This window comes from Theropithecus gelada, chromosome 19 (genome assembly GCF_003255815.1).
Source record: "Theropithecus gelada isolate Dixy chromosome 19, Tgel_1.0, whole genome shotgun sequence".
In the NCBI taxonomy this organism is placed as follows: domain Eukaryota; kingdom Metazoa; phylum Chordata; class Mammalia; order Primates; family Cercopithecidae; genus Theropithecus; species Theropithecus gelada.
In genome coordinates this window covers 31729719-31751748 of record NC_037687.1, presented here as the reverse complement: position 1 = coordinate 31751748, position 22030 = coordinate 31729719, and the positions used below count along the sequence as shown (strand labels likewise).

Sequence of the window (22030 nt, the reverse complement as noted above, 5' to 3'; positions counted from 1 at the left end):
GCTGGGACTACAAGTGCCCGCCACCATGCTCAGCTAATTTTTATAATTTTAGTAGAGATGGGGTTTCACCTTGTTTTCCAGGCTCATCTTGAACTCCTGACCTCAGGTGATCCACCTGCCTTAGCCTCCCAGAGTGCTGGGATTGCAGGCATGAGCCACCATGCCCGGCCCCTTCTCTGAGATTTTACAGATGGGCTCTGGGACTTCTCAGCTCACTGACCGGAGCCCCTGGTCAGCACTGAGCCACCTCCTCCGTGTGTGTGAAACAGTTTCATTGCAGTATTGTGTGAGGCTCCCATTGGACCCATCATTGCCCCACACAACTGTGGGCAGACACTGAGTTTGGGAAACTGGATGCCATGTGGAAGTAGATGATGGGTTAGGCCTCCCTTTTCAGCTCTCAACTCCAAAGAAAGCCATGAGAGAAACCTTAGGTGGAAGACAAAGTGTGAGAGGTGAGCAGTCCAACAAAAAGGACCAAGAAGTATATTTTTTATTTTTATTTTTTGAGATGGAGTCTCGTTCTGTTGCCCAGGCTGGAGTGTGGTGGCCCGATCTCGGCTCACTGCAGCCTCCACCTTCTGGGTTCAAGCGATTCTCCTGCCATAGCTTCCCGAGTAACTAGGATTACAGGCATGCCCCACCATGCCCAGCTGATTTTTTAAGTTTTTAGTAGAGATGGGGTTTCACTATATTGACCAGGTTGGCCTAGAACTCCTGACCTCAGGTGATCTGCCCACCTCAGCCTCCCAAAGTGCTGGTATTACAGGCATGAGCCACTGTGCCTGGCCTCAGACTCATGTTTCAAAGTCCCAAATACACATTTGCCCACCTATTCCAGTTATTTAATCCAGATCTATGCTCAGAATTGAAGAGATGGAGAATCAATAGTTCACTTCAGGGAATGTGGCAGTTGGAAACAAAGAAAAATGCATTACATGACAGTGGACCACAGCACGTGATCACAGGGGTGTGGATGCAAACCCACCACGGGGGATGTGCCCTCACGTCACAGGGAGCAAAAGGAAGGGAGGGGCAGTCACGGAGGGTCCACAACAGCAGGATGGAAAGCACCGCCGTTTAATGGAGGTTTAATAGAGGAAGCATTCTCTACAGGCACCCGGACATCTTCCTACACCTGACCCATGCCCCCCCTTCTCGACCTTCTCAGTAGACAGTTTCCCAAATGATGGTCCAGACTTTCTTTCAGAACCTTTTGGGACCATCAGATTCATTGCCAAGGCTCTAGCACTCTGACGGATGCATTGTTCTCTCTTGTGTTTACCTCCTGGCTGCGTCTTGGGGGTTTCTCTGGCTGTGCCAATCCTAAAACAGCAGAATCCCAAGGACCACCAGGACCAAGCCAGCCACGGCCATGCGGATGAGATTCTCCACGGTGTAATCCTGGGGGTGTGAGGCTGGGGATGGAGGACAAAGAGGTCACAGAGGTCAGGGCAGATCAACATGACCCAGGACCCTTGGATGCCCACCCAGGATGCCCACCTCCCCTTCACAGGACCTGACCCTCTGTGCCAGCCCCATAACCGAGAGCATCTCCTCACTCACTAGTCTTGGAGTCTGTCTGGTTTTGTGATGGGCTGAGGGTCTCAGCTCCTCCTGAGAATCAACCAAAAAAAGGGGGCAGGTGTGTGAGGAGTTGAAGAGACCTAAGCCAACATGTCCCTCAGTTTCTGCATTCCTTTGTGTCTACACTTCTCCTAACTGTTCCGTAGTTATGTGATAGGACCTTTTCCTGATGCGGCAGAGGTGCGTACATACATATATGCACAGGAATAAATATGTGTATATACATAATTGAGATATAATAGTGTGTGTATGTAAATATATAATGCTTAGGTATTAGAAGATATATAATAGTGTGTGTATAAATAAATCTATAATACATAATATATAATAGTGTGTGTATACATATAAATAAGTAATAAGATATATAATAGTGTGTATATCTAAATATGTAATACATAATATATAATAAGACATATAATAGTGTGTGTATATCTAAATATATAATATATTATATATTATAAGATATATAATAGTGTGTATATATAAATATATAACACATAATATATGATATATAATAGTGTGTATATATATACATGATACATAATATATAATAAGATGTATGATAGTATGTGTATCTCTAAATATATAATACATAATATATAATACAATATATAATAGTCTGTTAATATATAAATATATAATGCATAATATATAAGATATATAATAGTGTGTATATAAATATGTAATACATAATATATAATAAGATAAATAATAGTGTATATATAATACATAATATATAGTAAGATATATAATAGTATATATAATATATAATATATAAGTATATATTATATATACATATATAATGTATGTATATATAACACATAATATATAACAAGATATCTACTTGCGTATATATGAATATATAATACAGAGTATATAATAAGATAGTAGTGTGTGGGTGTATATAAATATATAATACATAATATATATTATAGGATAGATAATAGTGTGTAGGTATATATAAATATATAATACATAATATACATTATAAGATAGATAATGGTGTGTGGGTATATATAAACACATACATACATATTTGAAGTGAGAAGAGTATTATAAAATTTAGAAACAAGTTGGTCCTCCATTTTCTTGTGGTTAATGTAATTATTATCAATAAATCAGAAGAGATCATTTGGGAAAGGATTGAAAGGGAGTGTGTCAGGGGTAAGTTAATGGGAACTAAAATCAGCATACTCAAACCAAGAACTTTCTCATCTATACTTAACTAATTTTAGAAGATAGAAAGGAATCAAAGCCTTTCAAATTATTCAAGTAGTAAAACAATCCTTAAAATTCACAATGTCCACAGTTGTTATGAATATAACTTCAAAAGCCTGCTGATATAAATGTATAAAGTTTAATTTTAAATGTATTGGATAAACAGACATTATTAATAAGAAGTTATTCTCCATCATGAATGCACATATTTAATTTAATCCCAAAGAAAATCAGAACACAGTTATTTTACATCATAACGCTACCTACCAAATTAAATGTGTAAATTATAAATGCCAGCATTGCTTTGAAATCTTCAGAAACAGAAAGAGAAACAATAGATACGTGGACATAAAAAATAAAGGACAGAAAGGAATTGCGCATGAGGTTTGCTGTTGAATATTTGCCTGCATTGCTGCAGTGAGCAGGTGCACGATCTGCCCTTAGTCTCAGGTATGCACTGAGTGTTAGGGGGCTGCCCGGGGAGCCCAGGTGGGGAGTGGGTGGAGCCTCCATCTTCTATCCTCAGTCTAAGTATGATTCCTCCGAGGTTCCTCCGTATCTCATTTCAGTCCTCCCTGGCCTTTAGCCCCATCTGAGGTCTCTGGGGTGGGAGCCCAGGATTAGGAGGTCCCTGACAATTTCCACCCTCTTATGGGCTGGGCCCTCTCCCTTTACTCCCCTCTTTCCTTAGCATCCTGAGCTCTGCTGGGGGCAGGGCCTGAGCTGAGCCTTTGAGCTCAGAGAGGACAAGGTCAGGGCCCTCACCTGAGACCACGAGCTCCAGGGGGTCACTGGAGTGAGACAGCAGGTAGGGGAAGAATCTGTGTAAGCTGTAGCACCTGTAGGTCCCCGCATGGGCTGAGGTCACAGGACCCATGGGGAATTCAGCCTGGTGCTGGTGAGCTCGGTGCTCTGATCTCAGACGCAGCAGGTGATGGGCTGCTTCCTCCTTGGTCAGAAGGAAAGTGTCCATCGGGCTCCGTGACTGACACAGCAGGGTCACGTTCTCTCCTGAAGCCACCGTGGGGCCCGGCTGCACTGAGAGGAAGGGTCTGTCAGGGATCTGTCCTGGAGAGAAGAAGGATGGGTGAGGGGCTGCCCCACCTTGTTCTGAGCTGAGATTTCCCCCAGGCCTCTCTCTGGAACCCTCAGTCTCTCTGTCTCTGTTTTCTCTGAGTCTCCCCCTCCCCACCCATCCCCTGTCTCTCTCTGTGTCTTTCTCCCTTAGGATCCCCACCCCTCATCCCGGCCATCACCACCTGGGCTCCCCCAGCAGGGCCTGTGCAGAGCCTGGATCCCTGACTGAACCCGCTGGGCTCCTCACCTGCGATCAGGATGTCCAGGGGGTCACTGGGGGCCGACCACTCGGAGGAGAGGTTGTGTGCACCGTAGCATCTGTACTGGCCCCCGTGGGACACCTTCACAGGGCCCAGGGTGAAGCTGGCCTGGGAGAGCCCAGCCTGGAGCTGCTGGCCAGAGCCCTGGAGGAGGTCATGTCCCTGCTCCTTGTACAGAGCGAATCTGTCGTAGCCGACATCAGAGCCACACTGCAGGGTCAGGGTCTCTCCAGGGGCCACGACAGGGCCCTGCAGGGTCAGGAGGGAGGGCTTCCTAGACACGCCTGGAGGGAAACAAGAGTTGGGACTAGGGGGGCTGGTTCCTCCCACACCCCTTCCTTCTCCCGTTCAGGCCCTGCAGGTCTCACTGTCTCTCACACTCAGTCTCTCTGGGCTCAGGAGTCCCAAACTTCCCCTGTTCCACCCTCCTACGTGGGACTCCCTGAGAGTGAGTTCTCAAAAATAAATCGGGCAAGGAGCAGATGTCTGTACCTGAGACCAGGATCTCCATGGTATCACTGGGTTCCAACCACACCCGGGTGATGTTCCTGTAATATCCATGGCATCTGAACATCCACCGGTGACTGGGGGCCACAGGGCCCACAGGGAACAGGGCCAGGAACAGCCCGCTGGAGAGTTCCTGTGAGTCCAGCATCCAGGAGAGCTTGTTTTCTCCTTCCTCAATCAAGATGAACCTCTGAAATCCCAGCCTGGAGCTACACTGGATGGTCACGTTCTCTCCTGAGGTCACCACCGGGCTCGGCAGGGCTGAGAGGGTGGGTTTCCTGTAGGCTCCTAGGAAAGAAGGAGACACTGTCTTAAACGGGACTCACGCCTCCCACATCATCCCCCAGGGCTGAGTTATTAGAACGAAGATGCCCCTGAGAGCTGACCTCCTTCCTGAGGGCAGAGCCTGGGGCTGGGACCCCTGAGTGTCCTCTTACCTGTCACCACCAGTTCCAGCGGGTCACTGAGCTCTGACCAGCCTGCAGAGCTGAGATAGTGACAGTGGTATGTCCCTGCATAGTGCTGTCTCATGGGTGGGATGAAGAAGTTGGTCTTGTTCCTGGGCTCTGGTGGGCTCTGTTGGTGCCAGGTCATGGGGCTTCCTTCCTTGGTGAGATGGTAACCCTGGGTATCCAGGGTCCCCTGGCACCAGAGGGTCACGGAGCTCCCCCAGCTGATCACAGAGCCTGGCTCAGCCCAGAGGCTGGGTTTGGGGAGGATCCCTGGGTTTGGGGAGGATCCCTGGTTAGGGAGGATCCAACCACAGGCTGGAGTCCACAGACCTCCCCCGCCCCTCATTCCCAGCTCAGGCCATGGACCCTCTTGATTTTCTCACCCTCCGTTCAGAAGGCCCTGAGATGAGAGTCCGGGTGCTGAGTGTGAGGTAGGGCATGGGAGCTTAGCAGAGACTCACCCACAGGTGCTCGGGTATTCTGGTCCAGACTCAGCCATGGAGGAGCGTTTCCTGTGGGGGATTTGGAAGACAGAAGTGTGACGGCTTCTCTTCCTGCTGGAGCACCAGTAGCCACTTGACCCCTCAGGGTCTCCAGCGATCAAGGCTGCTGTGGGACCCCCCTCACCCCAGCCCAGTGCCCCTCCTGTCCCTCGTCTCTCCACCACTGACTGAGGCACAGTAGAACAGGGAGGATGGACACCATGATGCCTGCTCTGCGTGCTCCAGCTGTGGGACAGGAGACCACACGACCCTCCAGGACAGACAGACGCGCGGATGTGGTTAAGTCAGAGCCTGCTGCCGCCTGTCTGGGTCCCCACAGCTGTCAACCCACAGGAAGTGGACACAGCCTCTCGCTGGGCCTGTCTCTGATTCCCCCCAGTGTGGGGGCTCAGGAGGACCCAGGCCCTCTGCACACATCTCAGCCCAAACCTGAGGTGTCTCCTGATGGCCAGGGCTCCTTTGTCTGAAAACCTGCCCATGGAGGGTAGACCTAACATCACGTCTAGGTCAGCTACCAACTGGGCGGGAGTCTAAACTGAAAACACAGCCCTTATTTTCTCAGAGCCTCCACTCATGACATCGACTTTCCTTTTCCCCACCGATGCGAAGACAAATATTTCCCCAGGAGACAGTCATCCTGATCTGAAGAGACCCACTTCCTGCTTTCAGTAAATACAGTCGATTTCATTAGGGGAGGCTCTGGGAAAATTAGGGGATGCAGTTTAGCAGAAGATGAACATTCAGCAACTTGTTTCTCAATTAATTAATTTATTGCCAAAGAGAGAGAAGTGGAAATATGACAATAGGGACCACGACTAGAATGTGGTTGAGGGAATGGTTTCTATCTTATTCCCTGGCAGAGAACTAAGAGATAAGAACAAGAAAGCTGGCTGGGTGCGGTGGCTCACGCCTGTAATCCCAGCACTTTGGGAGGCCGAGGCAGGCGGATCACAAGGTCAGGAGTTCAAGACCAGTCTGACCAACATGGTGAAACCCTGTCTCTACTAAAAATACGAAAATTAGCCGAGTGTGATGGCATGCATCCGTAATCCCAGCTACTCAGGAGGCTGAGGTGAGAGAATCGCTTGAACCCAGGAGGCGGAGGTTGCAGTGAGCCGAGATCACGCCACTGCACTCCAGCCTGGTCAGGAGAGCCAGACTCTGTCTAAAAAAAAAAAAAAAAGTACAAGAAAACCCAGTGAGAGGTGGTTGTGAGAACACACTAAAGAGGAAAGATCACTCAGGACTGGGAGTGGTGACTCACACCTGTAATCCCAGCACTTTGGGAGGCCAAGGCAGGTGGATCACCTGAGGGCAGAAGTTCGAGACTGGCCTGGCCAACATGGTGAAACCTCATCTCTACTAAAAATACAAAAAATAGCCAGATGTGGTGGCAGGCACCTGTAATCTCAGCTACTCAAGAGGCTGAGTCAGGAGAATCTCTCGAACCCAGGAGGCAGAGGTTGCAGTGAGCCGAGATTGTGCCACTGCACTCCAGCCTGGGCAACAGCGCAAGGCTCTGTCTCAAAAAATAAAAATTGAAAAGAAAAACGGAGAAGGAGAAGAGGAAGGAGACGGAAAGGAGAGGAAACACGCCTGAGGTGGAACATTACATGTAACATGGAGTAGGCAGGGAATCCGATAGAGCACTGAAACTCTTGCTGGGTGCGGTGGCTCACGTCTGTAATCCCAGCACTTTGGGTGGCCGAGACGGGCAGATCACATCTCATGAGGTCAGGAGTTTGAGACCAGTCTGGCCAAGATGACGAAATCCCGTCTTTACTAAAAATACAAACGCTACCTAGCTGTGGTGGCAGGCGCCTGTAATCCCGGCTAAGTGGGAGGATGAGGCAGGAGAATCGCTTGAACCCGGGAGGCGGAGGTTGTAGTGAGTCAAGATCGCACCATTGCACTCTAGCCTGGCCAACAAGAGCAAAACTCCATCTCAAAATAAATAAAATAAAATAATAAATAAAAAGAGGACTGGACATCTCCTGTGGGTTGTCAGTGAATGGAACCAAGCAAGCCACCGCCCTTTCCCTTTTGTCCTACAAGTGTCTTTCTTGGCCTCCAGGAAGTGAGTTCCATTGTCAGACCCCATGTTTGTTGCCGCTGGGTTAATAGAGTGTCCTCCCTTTCCACCTGTGGCTCCCCATGGGTTCCCAGGCCCCAGCCAGCATTGTGAATAGAGCCAGGAAGACCAGCCCTATCACACCCCTCCTGATGGAATTCCCACAGTGTCATCCTGGAGAACAGGGGCTGGGGGCTGGGGTAGGATCAGAGACCTTTTCATGTGGGCCAGGCCCCTCCCTCCACAGGAGTTCTGACACGGAGCCAATCACCACCCGTTTCACCCCGACGATATTCTTCCTGCCCAGACACCCCCATTCTCCCTATATCATCATGGGCACCTCAGTGAAATCCACGGTTGAGGGTCTCTGTCACTTACTCTTCCCTCTTCTTGGAAACTTTCCTTGGATCCTTCCAGAGCCCTTCCTGAGTGTGCTGCAGGGTCTCTGCCACATGGCATACTCTCAGGAGCCCTCATCCTCCCCCTCACCTACTGCGCCCACACAGCCAGGTGCAGGCTCCGTTTCTTCATCTTCCCTTCCCCACAGGCCCTGATGGAAAGTGGATTAGACTTGCTTCTGAGTAGGGGCTCAGGTCACTCTGACTCCTTCCTCCCTGTGGATGAGGCCTCTGTCCCAGAGCATTGGAGGCTGAAGGGTCTTGTGGATTCCCGCACTGACCACAGTCTCAGATGCACTGACCACAGTCTCAGATGCACTGACCACAGTCTCAGATGTGGATGGGGAACCTAGGAACTCGGGAGGGGCTGCCTAGCCCAAGGTCCCACAGCTGGAGGTGGCACAGCCCTCACTCACATGGGGGCCTTCCATCTCCCCAGGGACTTCACACTGGAGGCTAAGAGCACCACTTTGCACACCACATTCAGGGGTGGATTCTGTGGGTGACTAACAAGTTCTCCTAGGGTTCCAAGGTAACAGAACAGCAAATGGGTGAGGGAGAGCCTCCCTCGTCCCACCGAAGTAGGACCATTCTCTATGGAGGGTTGGTCCCCTGCCTTCCTCTACTCTGTCATCTCCCTAGTGACTGATAGGGGTCCTGGGGTGTCTTCCCTGGAATCCCATGAGGGACAATTCCTTTCCTGAGAGGGAAGGTATAGAGAGGACTAGCAGGTGCCTGGTGATGGAAAGTGCCCATAATCAAGAGACATTGCCTCCGCCCAGGATAATAAATATCCGAGTTTCCAAATGGGAAATCTCTCTTTGGTGAGAGCTCAGGAGGGGCTTCCGGAAGATGGAAAAGGGCGAGGGGCTGAGGCCACCGCTTATCTCCCCAAACTGCATCTGTGTTTGTCCTGACCTCTTTCTTCACTCACTTGGATAAGCAGGACCCCAAAGTGGGCCTCCAGACGGGAAGCAGTGGAGAGTGTGGAGCTGCCCTGTCTACCTGACACCCCCGTCATACTCAACCTCTTTTTTCCTCTTTGTGTTTCTCATTGCTTCAATTTGTCTGGAATCCCTAAGATTCCCATGTCTCCAGCAGGCTGTCCCTCAGACATGGCTTTATGATTTAGTGTTTCACAGGACCTGCAGCAGGCATGGCTTCCCCTCAATAACAGTGGTCACCCTGGGCTGATCACTCACAGGCAGAGCCGTTGACAGAGAACTGCAGCATCTAGAGGTCCCATCACCAGCCCCAAGACCGAGAGAAACTGGCCCAAATGCGCCACTGTGTCTCTGCACCCCAGTGAGCCAGTGTCCAGGGGCCTCCCCTCCCTGTAGAAGGCACAGGTCAAATGAGCTTCCAGAGCTGCAGAGCAAAGTCACGTTCTCTCCATCATTACTGCAGGGCACAGTTGAGCTCAGATGGAAGGTCTCTTGTAGACAGCTGGGGAAAAAAATAGTCCTTGATTGTCGATCACAAGCCTTAGTCAGCCTATCCTCCAGGCATGAAAAAGGCATTCTCTCCATCTGTTCTGGGGAGCACACTCTGTGCCCGCTCGTGCCTCTCTCCATCTCGGTTCTAGCTCTGCAACGTGACTCATCGTGTGAGTGTTTTCCTGCCTCTCTTTGCTCAGCTTTTCCTTGAATCTCTTGCTTTTTGCCTGCGTGTGTGTGGCTTTCTGCCCTTAGAGATCTAGGGTTCTCCTGGAACATAGAACTGTTTACTTTGAGGACCCTCAGAAAACATAGCCCTGGGCTAAGGCTCTCTGTCCTGGAACTAGAAGGTTATGGGTGTCACCATTTCCCAATAGCCTGTCTGAAGGTGCTAGAATCCTCAAAGAATTTGCAACATGTTTGTAGGATCTCTATAGGATCTGATATTGCAGACCAACCAAGGTGCCCTCACACCTCAAGATGCAGGAAGTAACCCCTTGGTGAAAGTGGTTGGAAGTTTTACATAGAAGTTTATGTTAAGCCACATTGCTAAGCAATGCCTCAGGGTCCCAGTCTTCACCCAGACCTTCCAGGAGCCTGGCTGGAAAGGGTGTCTGGTGTGTCACTGAGCCTCATAGCAGAGGAAGGGGGCTGTGGTGGAAACTACCTCCAAGATACCACTCAGTCCTAAGCTAGGGAACCAGCTGAGCTGGGACTCTGGTGGTGAATGAACCGGGGGACATTTATTTGAAGGGTTCTGAGAGTAGCATGGTGTAGGTGCGTTAATTATATGTGAAGGGGAAGATCCTGAGAAAACGACAGCTGCTCCACTCTGTGCCTGGGTTTACCAGAGGGACCAATGAGGCCCTCACACGACCCAGGAATCCCACCGGGGAAGGAGGCTTAGGGAGATGTGTTTAAGACTGTTAACTGAGTCACAGAGAGAAGCAGAACAAGCTAGGTTTATGGTTTTGTTTCTCCTAAATTTTCTTTCTCTAACTTCTTCCTTTCTGTAAGTAGCAGAATCTTCTCATCACCATCCTTCAAAACCTTTGCGTTGTTTGAGCTCCTTGTATATTCTGGAGATTGATTTCTCGCTTGCAAATATTCTTTCCCATTCTGTAGGTGGTCTCTTCACTCTGCTGTTTGTTCCCATGATTGTGCAGGAGGTTTGTAGTTTGATATGATCTCATTTGCCTATTTTTGCTTTTGCTGCCTGTGCTTTTGAGGTCTTACCTAAAAAATCTTTGCCCAGATTATTGTCCTGAAGTGTTTCCCCTATATTTTCTTCTCATAGTTTCATAGTTTCCAGTAGTACATTTATTTCTTTAATCCGTTTTGAGTTGATTTTTTTTTTTTTTTTGACAGAGTCTCACTCTGTCGCCCAGGCTGGAGTGCAGTGGTGTGATCTTGGCTCACTGCAACCTCCACCTCCCGGGTTCAAGTGATTCTCCTGCTTCAGCCTCCTGAATAGCTGGGATTGCAGATGCATGCCAAAGCACCTGGCTAATTTTTGTATTTTTCTTTTTCTAATAGAGATGAGATTTCACCATGTTGGTCAGGCTGGTCTCAAACTCCTGACCTCAAGTGATCTGCCCGCCTCAGCCTCCCAAAGTGCTGGGGTTACAGGCATGATGCCACCGCAGCTGGCCTTGAGTTGACTATTGTGTAGTGTGAGATATAGAGGTCTAGTTTAATTCTTCTGTACATGCATGTCCAGTTTTTCCAGAACCATTTGTTGACAAGACTTTTGTTTCCCCAATGTATGTTCTTAGGGCCTTTGTTGAAAATCTCTCAACTATAGATGTATGCATTTATTTCTGGGCTCTCTGTTCTGTTCCATTGGACTACATGTTTGTTTGTTTGTTTTTATGCCAGAACCATGTTGTTTTGGTTACTATAGCTTTGTAGAATGTTTTGAGGTCGGGTAGTGTGATACCTCCAGCTTTATCCTTTTTGCTCAGAATTGCTTTGGCTATTTGAGGTATTTTTTGATTCCATACACATTTCAGAATTTTTTTTCTCTATTTTAGTGAAGAATGTCATTGGTATGTTGATAGGGATTGCAATGAATCTGTAGATCACTTTGCATAGTATAGTCATTTTAAACAATATATATTCTTTCAATATATGAATAGGGAATATCTCTCTGGTCTTGGGTGTCCATTTCAATTTCTTTCTTCAGAGTTTAACAACTTTTATCACAGAGATTTTTCACCTCCTTGGTTTAATTTATTCCCAGGTAATTTTTGCTGGCTATTGTAAATGGGATTGCTTTCCTGATTTCTTTTCAGCTAGACTATTATTGGTGTAGCTGAAAAAGCTGCTAATTTTTGTATGTTGATTTTGTATCCTGCAACCTTACTAAATTTGTCAGTTCTAAGAGTTTTCTGGTGGAGTCTTTAAGTTTTTGTAATGCAAATTTAAAGCGCAACGAGATACCATCTCATGCCAGTTAGAATGGCGATCACTGAAAAGTCTGGAAACAACAGATGTTGGCCAGGATGCTGAGAAATAGGAATGCTTTTACACTGTTGGTGGGAGTGTAAATTAGTTCAACAATGTCAAGACAATGTGGCAATTCCTCAAGGATCTAGAACTAGAAATACCATTTGACCCAGCAATCCCATTACTGGGCATATACTCAAAGGATTATAAATCATTCTACTATAAAAACACATGCACATATATATTTACTGCAGCACTATTTATAATAGCAAAGACTTGGAATCAATCCAAATGCCCATCAGTGATAGACTGGGTGAAGAAAATGTGGCACACATACACCATGGAATACTATACAGTCATAAAAAAGGATGAGTTCATGTCCTTTGCAGAGACATGGATGAAGCTGGAAACCATCATCCTCAGCAAACTAACGCAAGAACAGAAAACCAAGTACTGCCTGTTTTAACTCATAAGTGGGAGTTGAACAATGAGAACACATGGACACAGGGAGGGGAACATCACACACTGGGCCTGTTGGGGGGTGGGGGGAGAGGGGAGGGAGAGCATTAGGACAAATATGTAATGCATGCAGGTCTTAAAACCTAGATGATGGGTTGATAGGGGCAGCAAGCCACCATGGCACATGTAACCAACTTGCACATTCAGCACATGTATCCCAGAACTTAAAGTAGAAAAAAACATTTTTATCATCTGCAAACAGGACCCATTTGACTTTCTTCTTTCCAATTTCGATGCCTTTTATTTCTTTCTCTTGCCTAATTGCTCTGGCTAGGACTTCAGTAGAGGTTGAATAATAGTGGTGAAAGTGGGCACCCTTGTCTTGGTCCAGTCCTTAGAGGAAAGACTTTCAGCTTTTCCCCACTCAGGATAAATGTCAGCTGTTTGTTTGTCATATGTAACCTTTGTTGTGCTGATGTACATTCCTTCTGTATCCAGTGTGTTCAAAGTTTTTATTATGAAGGGATGTCGAATCTTATCAAATGCTTTTTAATGCATCTATTGTGATAATCATGTGATTTTGGTCTTTCATTCAGTTGATATGACGCATTACATGTACCAATTAGCATGTATTTAATCATGGGTTCAGTTCTGCAAGGAACTGATGAGCCACTTTCCACAGTGGCCGGACCATTTAATTTTCACACCTGCAATGTATGAGACTCCCAATTCCTCTGCATCATCAACAACACTTTTTACTTTCTGTTTTTGAAATATGACCATCCTAGTAGGTGTGAGGTGGTATCTCACTGTGGTTTGTTTGCATTTCCCTAATGACTAATGGTACTGAAACATCTCTTCATGTGCTTGTTGTACACTGTACACCTTCTGTGTAGAAATACCTGTGCCAGCACTCTGACTATTTTCTAATTGGCTGTTTGTTGTTCTCGATGTTGTTGAAGATATTCTTTGTATATTCTGGTGGATAGAATAGATCCTTATTGGATATATAATTTGCAATGTTTTTCCAGTTTTGTAGGCCATTTTTCACTCTGTTGATAGTGTCTTTTGGTGCACAAAAATGTTAAATTTTGGTAAAGTCTCATTGATTCATCTTTTTTCTCTTGTTGCTTATGCTGTTAGTGCTATATTTAAAAAGTGATTGTCAAGTCCAAGGCTGTGAAGATTTACCCCCACGTTTGATCATTTCAGCTGTAATTTCGATTTATTTTAACTTTGTGTTTAGTCTAAGGGTCCAGTTTCATTATTTTTCTTGTAAATATCCCATTTTCCTAACGCCATGTGTGGAAGGGGCCATTTTTTTCCAGTTGAATGATATTGGCAGCCTTGATAAAAGTCAATTGATCATGTAGATGGATTTTTTTCTTGTCTTTCCGTTCTATTCCATGCACCTGTGTGTCTGTTCTCATGCCAATACCGGATAGATTTCATTGTTGTAGCTTTTAATAAATTCGGAAATTGAGAAGAGTGAGATCTACAACTTTGTACTTTTATTTAAAAAGTTGCTATTCTATGTAATTTGCAATTCCACATGAATTTTCCATTTCTTAAAAAAAGGCACTGAATTTTTTTTTTTTTTTTTTTGGATGAAATCTTGCTCTGTTGCCCAGGCTGGAGTGCAATGGAGCAATCTCGTCTCGCCACAACCTCTGTCCCCAGGTTCAAGCAATTCTCCTGCCTCAGCCTCCTGAGTAGCTGGGATTACAGGAGTGCACCACCACGCCTGGCTAATTTTTGTATTTTTAGTAGAGATGGGGTTTCACCATGTAGGCCAGGCTGGTCTCGAACTCCTGACCTCATGATCCGTCTGCCTTGGCCTCCCAAAGTGCTGGGATTATAGGCATGAGCCACTGCACCCGGCAAGGCATTGAAATTTTAATGGAGGTTTCACAGATTCTGATGATTTCGTAAAAAATGCTGGCATCCATACAATATTAAACCTTCCCGTTTATGATCCTCAGATGACTTTTCACTTATTTAGGTCTTTGAAAATTTCTTTGACCAATATTTTAAATTGTCAGTGTATAAGTATTGCACTTTTTTTGGTTAAATGGATTTCTATGCGTATTTTTCTTTTAGGTACTATTATGAGTTGAATTATTCCCCAAAAAGATATGTTGAAATTCTCAGCCTGATTACCTACAAACATGAACATATTTGGAGAAGGGTCTTTGCAGACACGTTCAGGTTAAGAAGATGAGATCGTAATCAATTAGAATAAGCCCTCATCTTATTTGACTGATACTATCGTTTGAAGATGAGAAGATACCCAGAAAGAAGAATACCAGGTGAAGACAGAGGCCCACAGGAGGAAGCCTTGTAAAGAGGGAGGTAGAAATTGGCATTATGCTGCCTCAAGCCAAGGAATGTCTGACCACCAGAAGGTAGGAAGAATCATTTAAGAATTCTTCCATAGAATCTGTGGATATTGTCATTTTGTATTGGATTTTGTTTGTTGGTTTGTTTGTTTTTGATGGAGTCTCGCTCTGCCGCCCAGGCTGAAGTCCAGTGGCACAATCTCAGCTTATTGCAACCTCCACCTCCTGGGTTCAAGTGATTCTCCTGCCTCAGCCTCCCGAGTAGCTGGGACTACAGGCAAGTGCCACCACACTCGGCTAATTTTTGTATTTTTGGTAGAGATGGGGTTTCACCATGTTGGCCAGGCTGGTCTCAAACTCCTGACTTCAAGGGATCCACCTACCTTGGCCTCCCAAAGTGCTGGGATTACAGGCATGAGCCACTGCGCCCGGTCTAAAAAATGTGTTTTTCAGAATTAGCACACCTTTGGGTTGTGACTTAAAATGCCAGTGTGATGATTCCAAGTGGTGATATTTCAGGAGAAACTACACAGATAGCATCTGATAAGGAGGGAAGGGCTCATAGGGTCCACATAGGAGGTGAGGGCATCATGGTGCATTTATCTTTTCCTGGTGGGAATCTGATCTTCTCCCATTGAATTAGCTCCTAAACCAGGTGTGGAACTCTGAACGGAAGACATGAAGACCCAATAAAGTACACCAGGAAGTGTCGCAATGAGAAATGAAGAGGACTGTGTGACATGCCATGGACCAGAGCACGCAGGTGTGCAGAGGTGTGGACCCAAGACTGCCGTGTGGGAGGGAGCCTCATGTCTAAGGATGGGAAAAGAAGCGGATCCAACCAAGGAAAGTTAACATTAACGGAGAGGAAAGGTATCACATTTTAATGGTTCTCCATGGATCACCCCAGAAAATGTCCCTGCACTCAAACATTGATTCCTTCCTCTAGAAACGACCAGCAGACAGTCCAGATAGCATTGGCCCTAGATTTTCTTCCAGAATCTCCTGGGATCATCAGATCTGTTCCTGAGGCTTCATGACTCCGAAAGGTCCATTATCCTCTCTGTTGTTCACCTCCCGGCTGCATCTTGGGAAGCTTCTCCAGCTATGCCGAGCCTCAAATAACAGAATCCCGAGGACCACCAGGATCAAGCCGGCCACACCCATGCGGATGAGATTCTCCACTGTGTAATCCTGGGGGTGCGAGGCTGGGGATGGTGGGCAAAGAAGTCACAGAGGTCAAGGTGGATCAGAATCAGCCTAGGATCCCTGGATGTCCACCCAGGTCACCCACCTCCCCTTCACAGGACCCAATCCTCTGTGCCAGCCCCATAACTGAGAGCATCTCCTCACACATCAGTCTCAGAGTCAGACTCGTTTTGTGATGGGCTGAGCATATCAGCAGCTCCTGAGAATCAAAACAGAGGGAAACAGGCCTGAGCTGAGCCTTTGAGCTCAGAGAGGACAGGGTCAGGGCCCTCACCTGAGACCACGAGCTCCAGTGGGTCACTGGGGGGAGACAGCAGATGGGGGTTGGAGCTGCGTGAGCCGTAGCACCTGTAGGTTCCCGCGTGGGCTGACGTCACAGGACTCATGGGGAATTCAGCCTGGTACATAGGAGCTTTGTGCTTTGATCTCAGATGCAGCGGGAGATGTGCTGCCCCCTCCTTGGTCAGAAGGAAAGTGTCCATCCACTCTTGTGATTGACACAGCAGGGTCACCTTCTCTCCTGAGACCACCGTGGGCCACAACTGCACCGAGAGGGAGGGTCTGGCACGGATCTGTCCTGGAGAGAAGACAGATGGATGAGGGGCTGCCCCACCTTGTTCTGAGCTGAGACCTCCCCAGGCCTCTCTCTGGGACCCTCAGTCTCTGTCTCTGTTTTTTCTGAGTGTCCCCCTCCCCCCCATCCCCTCTCTCTATCTATCTCTCCTTCCCCTCCATTCCGGCCATCACCACCTGGGCTCCCCCAGCAGGGCCTGTGCAGAGCCTGGGTCCCTGACTGAACCCGCTGGGCTCCTCACCTGCTATCAGGATGTCCAGGGGGTCACTGGGGGCCGACCACTCGGAGGAGAGGTTGTGTGCACCGTAGCATCTGTACTGGCCCCCGTGGGAGCCCCTCACAGGGCCCAGGGTGAAGTTGGCCTGGGAGAGCCCAGCCTGGGGCTGCTGACCAGGGCGCTGGAGAAAGGTACGTTGCCCCGCCTTGTGCAGAGTGAATCTGTTATAGTCCACATCAGAGCGACACTGGAGGGTCAGATTCTCTCCAGGGGCCACGACAGGGCCCTGCAGCATCAGGAGGGAGGGCTTCCTAGACACGCCTGGAGGGAAAGAGGAGCCGGGACTCAGAGGGCTGGTTCCTCCCACGCCTGTTCCTTCTCCCGTCCTGGCCCTGCAGGTCTCACTGTCTCTCACTCTGAGTCTCTGACCCCCGGGCCTCCTTCTCACCCGGGCTGTCTTGGAGTCATTTCCGAGGAGTGGGGTCTCCCTAGCCCTGGCCCCTGTGCCTGATCTTTCCTCCTCTCCCTGAGAGCCGGGACCTCACAGCAAACACACCGGTGCCTTCCTGAGTCCTCCCCTTCCAGGTGAGAGTGGCCGAGGCCTCCTCCTCCCATGTCAGAGCCTCCCCATGGGGTCTCCCTCACGCCTGCAGTCCGTCCGTCCACACATCACTCTGGGTCCTTTCCAGAGTCAGTCACCAGCCAAACTCCCCAAGCCTGTCAGCTGCCCCGAAAGTGGATTAGAGAAGGCCGTGGTCCCTCACCTGAGGCCAGAATCTCCAGGGGGTCACTGCGGTGGGACCACACCTGGGAGGTGTTGCTGTAGTATCCATAGCATCTGAACGTCCACCTGTGGCTGGTGGTCGCGGGGCCCACAGGGAACAGGGCCTGGTACCACCCACTGTGGAGCTGCTGTGAGTCCAGGGTCTGGGAGAGCCTGTGTTCTCCTTCCTCAATCAGAACAAAATGGTGATATCCCCGCTGTGAGACACATCGGAGGGTCACGTTCCCTCCTGAGGCCACCACAGGGCTGGGCAGGACTGAGAGGGTGGGTTTGCTGTAGGCTCCTAGGAGAGAAGGAGGCACCGTGTTTAATGGGCTCCCACCTCCCACATCATCCCCAGGGCTGGGCTGTGAGAGGGAGACGCCCCTGAGAGCCGACCCCCTTCCTGAGGGCAGAGCCTGGGGCTGGGACCCCTGAGTGTCCTCTCACCTGTCACCACCAGCTCCAGGGGGTCGCTGGGCTCTGACCAGCCTGTAGGGCTGTAATAGTAACAGTGAAATCTCCCTGCATGGTGCTCTGTCATGTATGGGATGGAGTATCTGGCCTTGTTCTTGGGATCCAGTGGGTTCTGTGTGTCCCAGGGCTCTGTGCCTCCCTCTTTATACAGACGGTACTCCTGGGCCTCCAGGGTCCCCCGACACCAGATGGTCACGGGGCTCCCCCGGATGATCACAGAGCCAGGCTCAGCCCAGAGGGTGGGTTTGGGGAGGGGCCCTGGAAGGATATCAAAGCCTGGATCCCAGGACCTTCCCCACCCGTCAGGTCATCCCAGCTCCCTGCCCAGATCTGCTGTCTCCATCCCCAGCTGTCCAGGGTGAGGAGGAGGGACTTGGGAGAGCTGGGGACAGACTCACCTGCCTGCACGTGGGTCCTGGGGCCCAGACTCAGCCCTGGAAGAGAGTTCTCTGTGAGAGATTTGCCCCTGAAGCCCGAGCAGGTCCTCCCCTGCCTGGGAGCTGCCTAAAGCCCTGGGATCTCTTGATAGGCCAGGGCCTGTGGGATTTCCTCTCTCCTCTTCAGATCTCACCAAAGCAGAGCAAGGCTGTGAGGGTGGGCGTCATGGCGTCTCCTCTGTCTCCTTTCAGCTCTGCAGATGGATGAGACCTCGGTGCTGGCAGGACAGAGAGACACACAGGGTGTGGCCCCTCAGAGGCTGGGTCCTTCTTATCGGGGGGTTGTCTCATCCTCAGCCCACAGGAACAGAAACTGCCCTCCCCCAGAGCCTGGCTCTCATTTCCCCAGGGCTGAGGTGGGGGCGGGCACCAGGCTCTCTGCAGACATTTCAGAGAGAAATGGGGTCTCCTTGTCCCTGGCCCACTGTCTGCCTGATTTATCTTTATCTCACTGAGGGCTGGGACACAGCAGCAAATAGACCCGGTGACTTCCTGAGTCAGCCCCTTTCAGGCGAGGGCGACCATGGGCTCCTCTTCCCTCTCAGAGCCTCCCCATGGGGTCTCCCTCCCTCCTTCAGCCCGTCCATCGGCTCAGCGTCACGGGTTCCTTACCATGGCAATCGTCTCTCCAGCCCTGGAGATGCTTCAGGGAAGATGCAGGTCCATGCTGCAGGCAGACCCAGGTCAGCAGAGACGCACCTGACACCGGGCTGTGCAGCCCAGGCTGAGCTGTGTGTGGCAGTGAGAACACAGGAGAAACGCAGGGAATAAAGATAATAAAACGTATGTTTTTCTGTCCCTGGAGTGTGTGTTTCTTTTCTCCCAAACAGTCCCTTTCTTTTCCCTTCAAGAACAATCCCTTCCTTTCTACCAAACTTCCCTTCTCTCTTTTTTTCCTTCCCTTCTTTCTTCCCTCCTTCCCTCCTTCCTTCCTTCCCTCCTTCCTTCCTTCCCTCCTTCCTTCCTTCCTTCCCTCCTTCCTTCCTTCCTTCCCTCCTTCCTTCCTTCCTTCCCTCCTTCCTTCCTTCCTTCCCTCCTTCCTTCCTTCCCTCCTTCCTTCCTTCTTTCCCTCCTTCCTTCCCTCCTTCCCTCCTTCCTTCCTTCCCTCCTTCCTTCCCTCCTTCCTTCCCTCCTTCCCTCCTTCCTTCCCTCCTTCCCTCCTTCCTTCCCTCCTTCCCTCCTTCCTTCCCTCCTTCCCTCCTTCCCTCCTTCCTTCCCTCCTTCCCTCCTTCCTTCCTTCCCTCCTTCCTTCCTTCCTTCCCTCCTTCCCTCCTTCCTTCCTTCCCTCCTTCCCTCCTTCCTTCCTTCCCTCCTTCCTTCCCTCCTTCCCTCCTTCCTTCCTTCCTCCCCTCTTTCCTTCCTTCCCTCCTTCCTTCCTTCTTCCTCTTCCTCTCTCCCTCCCTCTCTCCCTCCCCCCTCCCTCCCTCCTTCCCTCCTTCTTTCCTTCCTTTCTTTTTGCAGCAGCCTCCACCCCCACCCATCCCTGAGAACAAACCTCTAAGTCATTCCTGCCTCCTCAGTGCCCCTCACTTCCTGGGCCATCCTCTGTGCCTTAATCTACGTTTGAGGTTTTTGGAGCAATTACATTAGGTTTAAGCTCTGATTTCGGACGCTGGGTTGGGAGATGACTTTTATTTAGTTCCTGATTATCATCCCCTGCCTGTGTGACCTTGGGCAGTAATATCCCATCCTTGAGCCTCAGTTTCCTCGTTTGGAGCCTGTTGTCATGAACCCCACTCATCACAGTGGCCGTGGAGGGCAGCGGTGCCCAGGACAAGGGAGGGGCTCAGTCTCAGCCATGGTGAATTTCCAGACCAGTTAAGACAGGAGGGTTAGGATGGGAGAGGATCCTGATGTTGGGCTCCACCGTGGAGCATTGATGCTGCCATCAAGAGCCCACATTGGCTTTGAACACCGAGAAATCTATGTACGATATTTCCGAATCATGTAGTCACGGTCTTACGTAGAAAAAGTTAAATAACAAATTCCTGAAATGGACAGGGTGCCATAAGACAGATCATAGACCAGAGCTGAGGGACCACTGATGCCTGGGACCACCCAGGGCTCATTAGCGGGGGAGATTTCCACCTCTGTGTGGCACAGAAGAGGAACCCCAGGTCCTCACAGACACGAAGGAGTCAGGGCTCTGGGTGAGGCTGGAAACTGTGGTTCCTCCTCCCCTGTGTGCATGGACAGGCGCTGGAATATCTCTGCTCATTGACCTGGGTCCAGGGTCCACACTGGATCATCTCCCTTTTTTGTGTGAAACAGATTCACTGTAACATGGTCAGATATGGGTGTCTGTCCCACGTGTGAGTGTGAGGTTCACACTAGACCCTCCCGTGCTGGGCAAGACCCTAAGCAGATGACATGTTTGGAGAAGTAGAGGTCATGCAGCAGGGACAGCTGGAACAATCCCCTCTTTTTCAGTCTGACTCTCAGGAGAGCACTAAGAACTACCTTGCATGGACAGTTAGGTGTGTAAGAAATGAACCATTCAACAAACACGGACAGCAAAGAGTAACCCCCGTAATGATGAGAAGCACCACCAACGGCAACCTATTGACTCATTAAGGTTTATTATGTATTTTCAGATAGCTAGAAAAGAGGATTTTGAATGTTTTCAACACAAAGAAACGATAAATGTTTGAAATGGCGGATATGTTAATTACCCTTATATAACCATTACATTATATACATGTGTTGCAATATCAACTCTATACCCTACAAATATATACGATTATTATGTGTCAATTAAAAGTTATAATAAAAAGCCACACTTCATCCCAGCACTCTGGGAGGCCAAGGCAAGCGGATCACTTGAGCCCAGGAGTTCTAGCTATTTGAAAATGTACAATAAACTCAAAACCACGATGTGATACCATCTCATGCCAGTTAGAATGACGATCATTAAAAAGTCAGGAAACAACAGGTGCTGGAGAGGATGTGGAGAAATAGGAACAGTTTTACACTGTTGGTGGGAGTCTAAATTAGTTCAACCATTGTGGAAGACAGTGTGGCGATTCCTCAAGGATCTGGAACTAGAAATACCATTTGACCTAGCCATCCCATTCCTGGGTATATACCCAAAGGATTATAAATCATGCTGCTATAAAGACACATGCACATGTATGTTTATTGCGGCCCTATTCACAATAGCAAAGACTTGGAATCAACCCAAATGTCCATCAATGAAAGACTGGATTAGGAAAATATGGCACATACACACCATGGAATACTATGCAGCCATAAAAAAGGATAAGTTTATGTCCTTTGCAGGGACATGGATGAAGTTGGAAACCATAATTCTCAGCAAACTATCGCAAGGACAGGAAACCAAACACTGCATGTTCTCACTAATATGTGGGAGGTGAATCATGAGAACACTTGGACACAGGGTGGGGAACATCACACACCGGGGCCTGTCGGGGGTGGGGGGCTGGGGGAGAGATAGCGTTAGGAGAAATACCTAATGTAAATCACGAGTTGATGGGTGCAGCAAACCAACATGGCACATGCATACCTATGTAACAAACCTGCACGTTCTACACATGTACCCTAGAACTTAAAGTCTAATAAAAAATAAAGTTAAAAAAAG

At 48.8% G+C, this 22030-nt stretch overlaps 1 protein-coding gene across 2 annotated transcripts; it reads right to left on the bottom strand.

Moving 5' to 3' along the window:
• Positions 1–1061: 1061 nt before the first annotated feature.
• On the bottom strand, positions 1062–18674 carry LOC112613614 (leukocyte immunoglobulin-like receptor subfamily A member 6). 2 transcript variants are annotated; one of them, XM_025369318.1, is made up of 12 exons: positions 18567–18674; positions 18394–18429; positions 17969–18253; positions 17520–17822; positions 16780–17076; positions 16239–16541; positions 5087–5371; positions 4635–4937; positions 4130–4426; positions 3571–3873; positions 1567–1617; positions 1062–1418 (listed from the first exon to the last, which is right to left on the bottom strand). In XM_025369318.1, exons 1-12 carry the CDS (start codon positions 18598–18600, stop codon positions 1327–1329), a joined length of 2589 nt encoding a protein of 862 aa, XP_025225103.1. In that variant the 5' UTR covers positions 18601–18674; the 3' UTR covers positions 1062–1326. The 2 variants fall into 2 exon arrangements, with proteins under 2 accessions (XP_025225103.1, XP_025225104.1); XM_025369319.1 differs by lacking the exons at positions 1062–1418; positions 1567–1617; positions 3571–3873; ... (1 more) ...; positions 4635–4937; positions 5087–5371 and adding exons at positions 15770–15966; positions 16116–16163 and having other exon boundaries at positions 17520–17819; positions 18567–18600.
• Positions 18675–22030: the final 3356 nt, after the last annotated feature.

What these genes read in the sequence shown, in the direction of transcription:
- LOC112613614 (XM_025369318.1), bottom strand. Translation starts at nt 18,600, where the DNA reads ATGACGCCCACCCTCACAGCCTTGCTCTGCTTTG. An exon ending in CATGGAGATCCTGGTCTCAG is followed by an intron (nt 4,427 to 4,634) that starts GTACAGACATCT and finishes GTTTCCCTCCAG; the next exon opens with GCGTGTCTAGGAAGCCCTCC. An exon ending in CCTGGACATCCTGATCGCAG is followed by an intron (nt 3,874 to 4,129) that starts GTGAGGAGCCCA and finishes TCTTCTCTCCAG; the next exon opens with GACAGATCCCTGACAGACCC.